This window comes from Cyrtonyx montezumae, unplaced genomic scaffold (genome assembly GCF_038088225.1).
Source record: "Cyrtonyx montezumae isolate F1298 unplaced genomic scaffold, pur_monq_1.0 scaffold_21, whole genome shotgun sequence".
Taxonomy (NCBI): Eukaryota; Metazoa; Chordata; class Aves; order Galliformes; family Odontophoridae; genus Cyrtonyx; species Cyrtonyx montezumae.
This window is the reverse complement of record NW_027071948.1, coordinates 2,025,551-2,034,953: the sequence shown is the minus strand read 5'-3', so window position 1 is coordinate 2,034,953 and position 9,403 is coordinate 2,025,551. Positions and strand designations below refer to the sequence as shown.

General features: G+C 57.2%; 1 protein-coding gene across 3 annotated transcripts; it reads right to left on the bottom strand.

Annotated features, from left to right (window-relative positions):
- Window positions 1–836: 836 nt before the first annotated feature.
- On the bottom strand, window positions 837–9,165 carry TMEM240 (transmembrane protein 240). Of its 3 annotated transcripts, none has more exons than XM_065737962.1 (4): window positions 9,094–9,165; window positions 7,782–7,888; window positions 2,932–3,140; window positions 837–2,678 (listed from the first exon to the last, which is right to left on the bottom strand). In XM_065737962.1, exons 2-4 carry the CDS (start codon window positions 7,871–7,873, stop codon window positions 2,530–2,532), a joined length of 450 nt encoding a protein of 149 aa, XP_065594034.1. In that variant the 5' UTR covers window positions 7,874–7,888; window positions 9,094–9,165; the 3' UTR covers window positions 837–2,529. The 3 variants fall into 3 exon arrangements, with proteins under 3 accessions (XP_065594034.1, XP_065594033.1, XP_065594032.1); XM_065737961.1 differs by lacking the exon at window positions 9,094–9,165 and adding an exon at window positions 8,149–8,416; XM_065737960.1 differs by lacking the exon at window positions 9,094–9,165 and having other exon boundaries at window positions 7,782–7,981.
- Between the last annotated feature and the right edge of the window lie 238 nt (window positions 9,166–9,403).

The following is a 9,403-nucleotide window of genomic DNA, read 5'->3' as shown; positions in this document are numbered from 1 at the left end:
CAATGCTGGGAACACTCACATCTGCAGGGCTGGGCAACGAGTGCTCAACCCAAGCACGGAGCAATGAGCCCAGCGTTGGGCATGTCCCATAGGGTCACATCTACAGGAGCTCCCTGGGCTCAAAGGAGCCAGCCAGGAACACAGAGCCTTGTGTGTCTCACAATGAGGTTGGAAAAGAGCCCTAAGATCGTCCAGTCCAACTGCTGAGGCTTGCTTGGCATTGCCCTTGCACAGAAGGTGCACCGTGTCTCTTGGATGGGGGACTTGCTGTGTGAAAAAGCATTTTGCCCCTTGTTTATTGAGGATAAGAGCTAATAGGAGCACCCCCACTGGCTTTGTGTGTCCTGCTCTGCGAGAGAGGGTCTGGTTCCCATGGATTCAAGAGCAGAGAACTGTTTCCAGTAAATTTAATTGCACTGAGAGTTTTTTCTTTTTTTATTTTTTTTTTTGACTGAGTGTAAACAAAAGAGAAGCTCTCATGGTGATTGCTGCAGCCACAGCAGATTAGAAAATCTTCTGTTCTTAAACCATGGGGACGTGCACCACTTGGGATTGTTTGTTTTTTTTTTTCCAGAGCCCAAATGACTTCTGAAATTACGGTGTGGATCAGATGATCCACGTGAGCTGGCACCTCGCTCTCCCCAGCTGCAAGGTTCACAGTGGATGACGTTTCAGCCACGGTCAGATTCTAGAGAAGGGCAAAGCCAGCTCAATTCTGAGCTGAGATCGCTGCCTTAAACCTCTCCTGTGAGAGGCATCAAGTAGGATGTTTATTTAAAGGGCAAGCTCAGATTGGCCTGCTCTCTCCTGGCTCTGACCCCATGGAGGTGGGCATCTTCTGTCCCCAGAGGCTGTGCCCCTATGGGCAAGCACACTAACCAAGTTACAAAGCCTCGTGTCTTGGAAAGGAGCTGCGTAAGGAAACGTTGCTCCCCGGATACTAACGGGGCTGCAGACATTGCAGAAGTCCTGAGGACTGACAGTCAAGCAGACAGACACAAGTACAGACTGGGCAACTATTGAGGCCCTGACAGAAACTGTGACTCCAAGACAAGAGGCACTGTGGGACAGCAAAGGTAGGAGCTGGGGAGAGCAGCTGTGGTTGGCCCCTGGCTGGCTTTGGGGCTCATGAATAACAGAACTGATCCTGGGCAACCAAAAGATGGGTGGAGAAGCCGGGGTAGGGAGGAGAAGAGCTGGGGCTCATGGTCCCTCCTTTTCCCTTCTCTGACATTGCAACCAAATAACAGGAGTCAAGAAACCCACAGAAGAAACCAGCAGTCCTGCTACTGCTCAGCATCCTTTAGTTCTGGACATTTTCCCATATAAACACAAGCCTGCTGGCCACAAAATGAGGAACAAAGGAGCAATGGCAGCTGCGGGGCCACCGCCTTTGGTTTTCAGCTCCATCTCCTCCTTCATTCACATCACAGCTCTCACCCCAGCGCATCACTGCCCGCGGGCATCGCTCCCAGCTGCTCTCAGGGACACGAAGGTCTCTGGGTGCAGAGTGGGGCTTCAGACTCATCATAGCAACACTGAAACCCGCACCTAAGCTGTGCCCAGTGGAAGCAAAACCAAAAGCCCTGCAGGAGCATCCTTTGCTTTGACTTCAGCCCTTCCTGGCACATCTGCCTTGGCAGGTGAGTTTGGCTTCAGGCCCACGAGCCCCAGGCCATGCCCAGCTTGCTGCAGTGCTCCACGTGGATGGGGTGCAAGCCACGTGTGACAGCCCCATCCACTTCTCCACCCTCTCTAACAGCAGTGAGGACTAATGGCATCGTCAGGCCATGCCCCAGGCAGCACCAGCCCCATGGGACAGGCTGATCCCTCACAGAGCTGCTGCCCTGCTGGGAGGATTTCTTGGCTTGCTTAAGGCAGGTTTCAGTGTGCAGCAACGTGAAGAACAAATCCATTACGCGTTCCCAGGGCTTCCTTCCCCCACAGCAATGCCCGAAAACACGAACCAAAGCAAAGGGACGCTGCCCTCCCAGCCTGCAGGCAGCAGCCCCCATCCAAACCTGGTACCATTCTAACAGAAGGAACAGAGCAGAGCAAAACCAAACCAAAGGACCAAAGAAAGAGGGGACTTCTAGCTCTCGGATGAGAAACTGCATCTTCTTCATGTGCTTCCACCTCCATACCCTCGGCCACCGTTCCCTGCAGCGTAGCTGGATGTGCAGGACAGCCGTGAATGCCAGGAAAAGGGGTTGAAAGTATAATGCAAATCTCTTTTCTCATTTGTTTTTTTTTTGTTGTTGTTGTTGTCGTTTTTGTTTGTCTGCTTTTTTTACATATGTACACAAGTCTGACAATAAAATGTGGAACACAGTGCAATGTCTTGGCTGCGTAGCATCCAGGACTGGCTTAGTTGTGCATCATGGTGTGCCACAGGGACACACGGGATGGATAAATAAAATGATGTCCTCGCTGGCTTCCAGAGAAGAGCAAACTAGGAGCTGTTCCCCTGGAAGAAGAGCAAAGTCCTCTTTAAAACCTCACTGCAGTCTCTGGAGGGGAAGGCGTTCCTCAGAGGTGCCGTGGGCTGGGGTGCCCGTTATGGTACAGCTTCTGTTTGATGTGCACCATGTTCCCAGTCGCCTCCTCGTACTGCCTGTGGTGACGTTTTCTGAACTCCTTTAAGTTACAAAACTTTGGAATCCAAGACCAGGAATTGTCTGGAAGGCAGAAAGGAGAAGGGAGATGAGATATTACAGGGATATCGCAGCGGGCAGGGACCTCTGGTCCGCCTGGAACCATCCCCACTCCGGCAAGACAAGTTTCAGCCGTGCTCTGCCCACACTGCACACAGCCAGCACCCGGAGCAGAGCCCTGAGCTCCACTCACAGACAGTCAGAACGTGGCCACGGCCAACGTGGAGCCACCGGAGCCCAGTGTCTGCCCCAGGGATGTGCCCAGGGCCGCACTTACCGTACCGCCGGCTGGTTCTCCATGCTCGCACAGCGTAGTGGAGAACCCCATCCATCCACACCAGAAACCAGCTGATACAAAAACCCAGCAACAGTCCCAGCATCAGATCGATCTCTTGCTTGGTTACATTGTCAGTCACAAAGTAGTTCTCCGAGGAGTCCACCACGGACTGATCCCCATCATACGGAATGACGTAATGGACGTGGTGCCTGTTGGGGGGAACAGAAATGGGGAGAAGCATCAGTGGAGAAGAGCAGGGCACGCTTTCCACCAGCACCTGCTGCTGTGGCCAGGGGGCTCTGGAGCCCTACCAACATCTCTGGGCCCAGAGGCACTGCTGAGTGTTTTGTGCTCGAAAACAGAGAGCAAAGTGCAGAGCCCTGCAGCCCGGAGCTCCTTGCTGACACAGGCTGCCCGTGCTTGAGCTCATCATCTCTAACACAGCGGACAACATTCGGGGCTGCAGCGGTCACTGCCTGGGAGCAGAGATCAGCCATGCCTCGTCCCTGCCCCCACTGCCCAGTGGGCAAAGCCCCGAGGAGCTCCCTGGGGCCTCTGAGGATGCACGAGGTGCAAATTCAGGTTGCATATGCAGGATTGCTGGATCATCACGGCTGAGAAATGTCCAAATATTGTCACAAGTGAATTTCTGCTCGCAGGAACATAGTGCAAACAGCCCTTGTCTTTGCAAGGGCCAAAAAGAGACCCTCCTGGGTTTAGTGAGTCCCCAAAAGGGCAAAGCTTGGGAGTCCTGTAGGCATTTTTCTGCTTTGGTTTGGCTTAGCAGGACAGAGTGGCAACTCTGGGATGGGGTGGGGAAGAGGGACAGCCCCCCAGAAGCCTTCTGCTGGCAGCTCAAGCCCTTGGGAACACGGCAGGAGCAATTCGGAGGCATCAGCACATCAGTGTGGAGAGTTATTAATAGAGTGCAGAGGTCCTGGGTCCCCACCGCAGCCTGAGGGAGCTGGAAACTGGAACGTGGCCTGGATGGTTGTGGGAGCCAGATCCAGGGAGGGAAGGCATCACCTCTGAGCCTCCACACCAGAGGTCAACCCTGGTGCCCAGAAGCACGGCCATCAGCGGTACCAAGCAGGAAAGGACCTCTGTGGGACCACCCTCCAGAGTAGGTGGGGGTGGTGAGCACCAACACCTGCTCCCTTGAAGCAGGGCAGGGACTGGATTCACTGCTCCGTCCCCACTAAGGCATCCCCAGCTCTGCTGAGACAGTGGCACACGTGCTCAAGCACTCCTGCCCCTTCCCAGCCCTTGTGATGGGGGCAGATCTCCTGCAACCCTGAGCAAGCCGTGCGTGAAGCCCTGAGTGCAGCTGTGATGGAGCAGAGCCGTGGCCAGCCTGCCTGGGATGCTCCCTACGGAGCTGCCCAAAGCGCTAATGTCCCTTCCAGTGACCTTGTGAGCCTGCTGGCTGCTGCAGCCCAGGCACAGCACCGAGCCCTTCAAAAAGCACTGCTGTTTAGGATTAGGGAGAACAAACCTTATCTTGTGCTGCTGGCCAGGATGGCCATGGGGTGCTCCCATCCCAGGGGCTGCAGGAGGCACAGAACCTCAGCTCTGCGTCTCTGCCTGACCTTGCAGCCTCTCCCCAAACGTGCCAAGCAGCTCAGCTCATGGCAGAGCCATGGCCAGCAAAGCTGGGCTGCAGCAATGGGGATGGCACCGTTGCAATGGTGAAAATATCTTCCTGGGACCCTTCATGCTGTAGCAGCTGCTGGGAGCCTGGAGGAGGCCTGGTGGTCTCTAGCACAAACATTGAGCATCCCCGGCCTCCCAGCATGTTCACAGAGGGTATGGAGACAGGAAGGATTAAGGACTTGTTCAGAGTGTTCAGAAAAATGAGGGAAAAGAGTAAAAAATATGGGTTTTGGTGCTTGGTTTTTGCCACAGTGTCTTTGCCTGGGAGGGACAGACTCACCCAAGGTCACCCAGAAGGTCGGTGGCAAGGAGAGGACCACAACCATTGCTTCTGAGCTCCTCACCCTGTCCCAGGAAGGGAACTCCCAAGCCCCCATGCTGTTTCGATGGCTCTCCACTCCATGCAGGTGTCATCTGCTCTCCCCAGCTCACCCGGCCACCACGGACGCCCTTTGGTGATTTTCCTTTGCATGACATCACCCAGCTCCTGATCTGCTGCCAGCCTGCTGCTTCCAGAGAAGACCCTTTCCTGGCTGGGACAGAGGCACCCAGAGCGGGGCAGCACTGCACTGCATGGCCCTGTGCCTCCTGCAGCAGACAGCCCAAGGAGGGGGACCAGAGGGGATGTGGACAGCCTGGATAACTTCCCACATCAGATCCAGAGGGTGCCAGGGATTTGCTCCATCAGCAACATTCCTGCTCTGGCATCAGCAGGAGCTCTCAGATGTGGCTCTCAGCCCTTCTACCTCCAGCAAGAAGGGAGATGCTGAGAGAGGAGCAGCCCCCAGCTCCAGGTATCAGGATCAGCACTGCTGCTCTGCTGATGCCATCCCTTTGTGCACCACTCATGCTGTCCCCCCACACACCATCATCACACCAGCTTCCCTTGGCATCCAGCTGGCAGGACACTGCCCTGTGCTCCCACACCGAGCAGCCCTCGGTGTGATCTGGATGTGGCCACCTGCCTCAGAAGAGGAGGGCCATGAAGCAGCCGGGGCAGCTGCTGAACGCTTGGCACCGCACTGCCACTCTCCGACCTCCTGTGGCCAAAGTTCCCCTCTGACATTACAAACCCGAAAAGCACCCACCAGCACCCAGCACGGCCACATCACTCTCATCCCAGCACATTGCTGCCTTGCTTCTGCCATCAAGTGCCACGAGCTTCGGCCTGAAGCAGCCCTGCATGGTCCAACAGCCCCCAGCGATGGGCTGCTTTGTTTCCCCAAAATTCTCTCCCCACACACACCCAGAGCTCAGGAGCATGGAAAACAGAGCAAAGCCCTCAGCTGCAGGAGATGAGAGCCCCATGGGGCAAGCATTAGCAGGAGGTGTTTTAGGTGGCAGCGGGCAGAGTGAGCTCCTTTCACTTGTCCTGGGATCTCTGTGCAAGGAATGGGCCATCACAGAGAGGCAGAGCCCAGGGGATGGCACATCCCTGCCCCATCAGCTGTACCACTGGGAGACCCCAACAAGGCACCCCAAGGGCAGCCAGGTGTTGAAGCCTGGGCTCTTTTCTCAGGTCTTGCACACTGAACTGCCGTCACTTCCCCCTTCCGAGGGCTCCTTTTGGTTACCAGTGCTGTCAGAGCCCTCTGCCAGGACCCATTGCCACCGCTCACGGCTCCAAGATATGTCCCTGCCTGGGCCACAGCTGTGTGCACGGGGCTGAGCCCAGAAAGCAAAGAGGATGAGGCACATTCATCATCCAGCCCTCGAACCAGAGGGAGCACGGGGTACAAAAACCCCTTGCTTGGGAGTGGAGGCAGCTGTGTCTTTTGTTGGCAAGTTCTGTCTCTTGTGCATACCTAAGGCAACTGGTGAACTTCCACCTTTCTCTTCCTGTCAGCCTGACAGTTTGCAAGCTGTGCTGTGCACTTTCTAAGAAATAACCCGACTCCATCCGGGGACAATGCCACGGCCCATTCATCTTCCTCAGGAGCACAGACCTGCCCCCTCCCTGGATTTGGGCACAGGGGACTCAGCCACTGACAGCAGCAGAACCAGGCAGGGTTAAAGTACATTACCAACAGCTGATTTTCACCACCACTGAACACAAGTGAGGCAAGCAAAAAGAAAAACGGGTTGAAGAGGCAGAGGACAACTCCTAACCGAGTGAAAAACATCAAGGAGTCTCCTAAGAATTACCCAAGGAAATGGCAAACCCTGACGAGTAAAATCAAAGGCGCTGTAGATGTTGCTTCCCAACTGGAAGTAGAGGTGCCCAAGGGGTGTGGGGTTGGCTCTCAGATTGCTCTGGCCCAGCTCTGCTTGGCCCTGGAGGTGCTGCTGTAGCAGAAGAGCAAGGTACCTCCCTGATGTTCTGCTACAGGAACCGTGGGGTCAAAGTGGGGCGGGTGGGATGAGCAGTGGCTTTGGTTAAGGTCTGCACACCCCAACTTGAGCTCGGCTCCCAGCTGGGGCCACCAGCAGAAGGCAGTGGCTGGGGAGCTGCAGGGAATGGCCTGGGGTGGCAGTGGCTGGGGCTGCAGGACAGGGAGCATGGAGAAAACCAAAATTCACCTCCACAGCCAAAGCTCAGCTCCCAACTGAGAACCTCAGCATTGCCCACGGCACACGGAGCAGTGCTTTAGGGGAACCAACCACTACCTAAGAGTTGTGGCAGGAAACTGTGCAGCCCTAAACTTGCAAGCAGCAAAGACAATGACCCGATGTCCCCCAGCACGGGGTCCAGCCACCCAGATGCACTCTGTGCAGCACCATGATGATGGCTTGGGAGAAAAACCACCGAGGATTGGAAGCTGACTGACAACCACAGAGCCTCAAAGTGACACCGTCCTCAGCAGCAGCACTCCCCCCTGGGCACAGAGCTCCCCAGACCCCAACCCCTTCCTTCCTCACCCAGCACTCAGCCCACAAATCCCCCCCCACCCCGGGGAAAACACACGGCCCAGCAACCAGGAAGACAAAACACCGAGTGTTGGAATTCAACCCAAGTTCCTCACCTCCCCAGGGCTGCTGGATGCCTGCACACACGCATGCACACAAAGGAAAATGGACTTCCAGGCCCACGGCAAACTCTTCTTCCAGAAAAACAAACCAGCCCCCCCCTCCCCCTCCCCACGCACACCCCCCCGTGTTGATGCTGAGACACGGCCACGATGCAGACAGGGCCTCCTCCTGCCAGGTGGGGTGGAAGGGGATGGGGCCAGGTGAGCTCAGCCCCGCAGGTAACTCACCTGCCACAGTTGCAGTGACAAACTCGGTCTTCCCCTCTCAGATGCGGTAGGATGTAATTGTGAAATCTGTCCAGCAACGCATTCATGTCCATCAAGCAAGCTATTGCCTGTAAGAGCCCATAACCAAGGCATCTGGTCAACTCTGGATGATGGAATAAAACATTGACTCCAGTTTGATTGCCAAAGACTGAAGCGGTCATATAGAAAATAATCGCTGGTGTTCCCCGGGGCACGCACACCGCACACACACCGAGCACACAGGGACGCGCGGGGCTGGGGAAGGGGGGGGGGGTTGGGGTAGAGAGAGGGGGGGGGGTTGGGGTGGAGAGGCGGAATGGAGGGGAGGGAAATAAGCAAAATCTCTTACCATAACGATAGAGGCGCCCAGGATCATGAAGATCATGGTGTTTGCATTCATGGACATCAACGGGGAATCGGTAGCGGTCGGTTCCGGCCGCCCCCAGCCCGCGGTCGGCGAGCGGCGGCCGCGCTATTGCGCAGCGCGGAGCCCGGAGCGCATCGCGCTGCGCTGCGGTGGGGGGCGGTGGGGCGGCGGGGAGACCCCCGCGCTCACACCCGCACTGCCCCGTGCCGGGCGCCTCGGGCTGCCCGCTAAAGGGGGGGTGGGGGCGGGGGGGGGGGGGGGGGGGGGGGGAGGGTGGGAGGAGTGGGGGTGATGTTATGAATTTATAGAGATATCGATATGATTGATTTTTTTTTTTTTTCTCTCTCTCTTCCCCGAGACAGGTAAGGATCAAAATATTAGAAATAAAATCGAATGGATATCTATATTAAAAATGGGGGTTAAGGCTCTATAAAATTGCGCTCTTCCACCCCCCCCCCCCCTCCTCTCTCAAACCTCTCCCCCCCCCCCCCCCCCCCCTTTCCCCGCTGCTGGGCCGAGGGAGGTGCGCCACGGCGGATCCGGGAGCGGGCACACGGCACAGCCCCGCATGCAGCAACTGGAGAGCGAGCCAGCCGAGGCCGGGGGGAGAGGCTGGGGGAGGAGGAGGCAAGCTGCAAAAATCACCCAGTCCGGGGGAGCCTCATTGCATCCTCTCCCCCCCGACCCTCCCCAAAATCAACCTCTTCCGATCGGCGCAAAAAAAAAAAAAAAAAAAATTCCACCCAAAAAACAACACGCCTCCCCCCCCCCCCCCAAAAAAAAAAAAAACCCTCCTCCCCGGGGCAATGCCCGCATCCCCTCGGGCTCCGGCGGGGCGGGCTGAGGGGGGCTGCTCCCCGCCGGGCCGGCCGCCCCCACCCCTGCTCCCTCCCCTCCCTCCCCTCCCTCCCCTCCATGGGCTTTTACCTAAGGCGGGGACGCGCAGCTCCGGGAGCGGCTCATCGCGAGCGGTAGCGCTGCGGACCTGCCCTTGCCGGGCTTCCCCCCGCCTGGCAGCAGCACGGTTTTCCCGAGCGGAGCCCCGGCAGCAGCGCTTGGCCGCATTTCCAGTCCCGCACCATCCCCTCCCCGCCCTTCCTCCCGCCCGGGTCTTCCTCGCTCCGGTCCCGGCCCGACCGCGGCCCCGGGGCTCTCCCTGCAGCCCCGCATCTCCGCATTCCCGGCTCCCAAAGCCCACGATCCGAGGGAAGGTCGCACTCTGAGCTCTCCCATGGTT

Bases quoted from the DNA above. Each gene is read 5' to 3' on its own strand.
- TMEM240 (XM_065737960.1), bottom strand. From the start codon at position 7,981: ATGACCGCTTCAGTCTTTGGCAATCAAACTGGAGTCAATGTTTTATTC. The intron at 3,141-7,781 runs GTGAGTTACCTG...TCCCCCCAACAG, and splicing joins TGTCACTGCAACTGTGGCAG to GCACCACGTCCATTACGTCA. The intron at 2,679-2,931 runs GTAAGTGCGGCC...TCTGCCTTCCAG, and splicing joins GAGAACCAGCCGGCGGTACG to ACAATTCCTGGTCTTGGATT.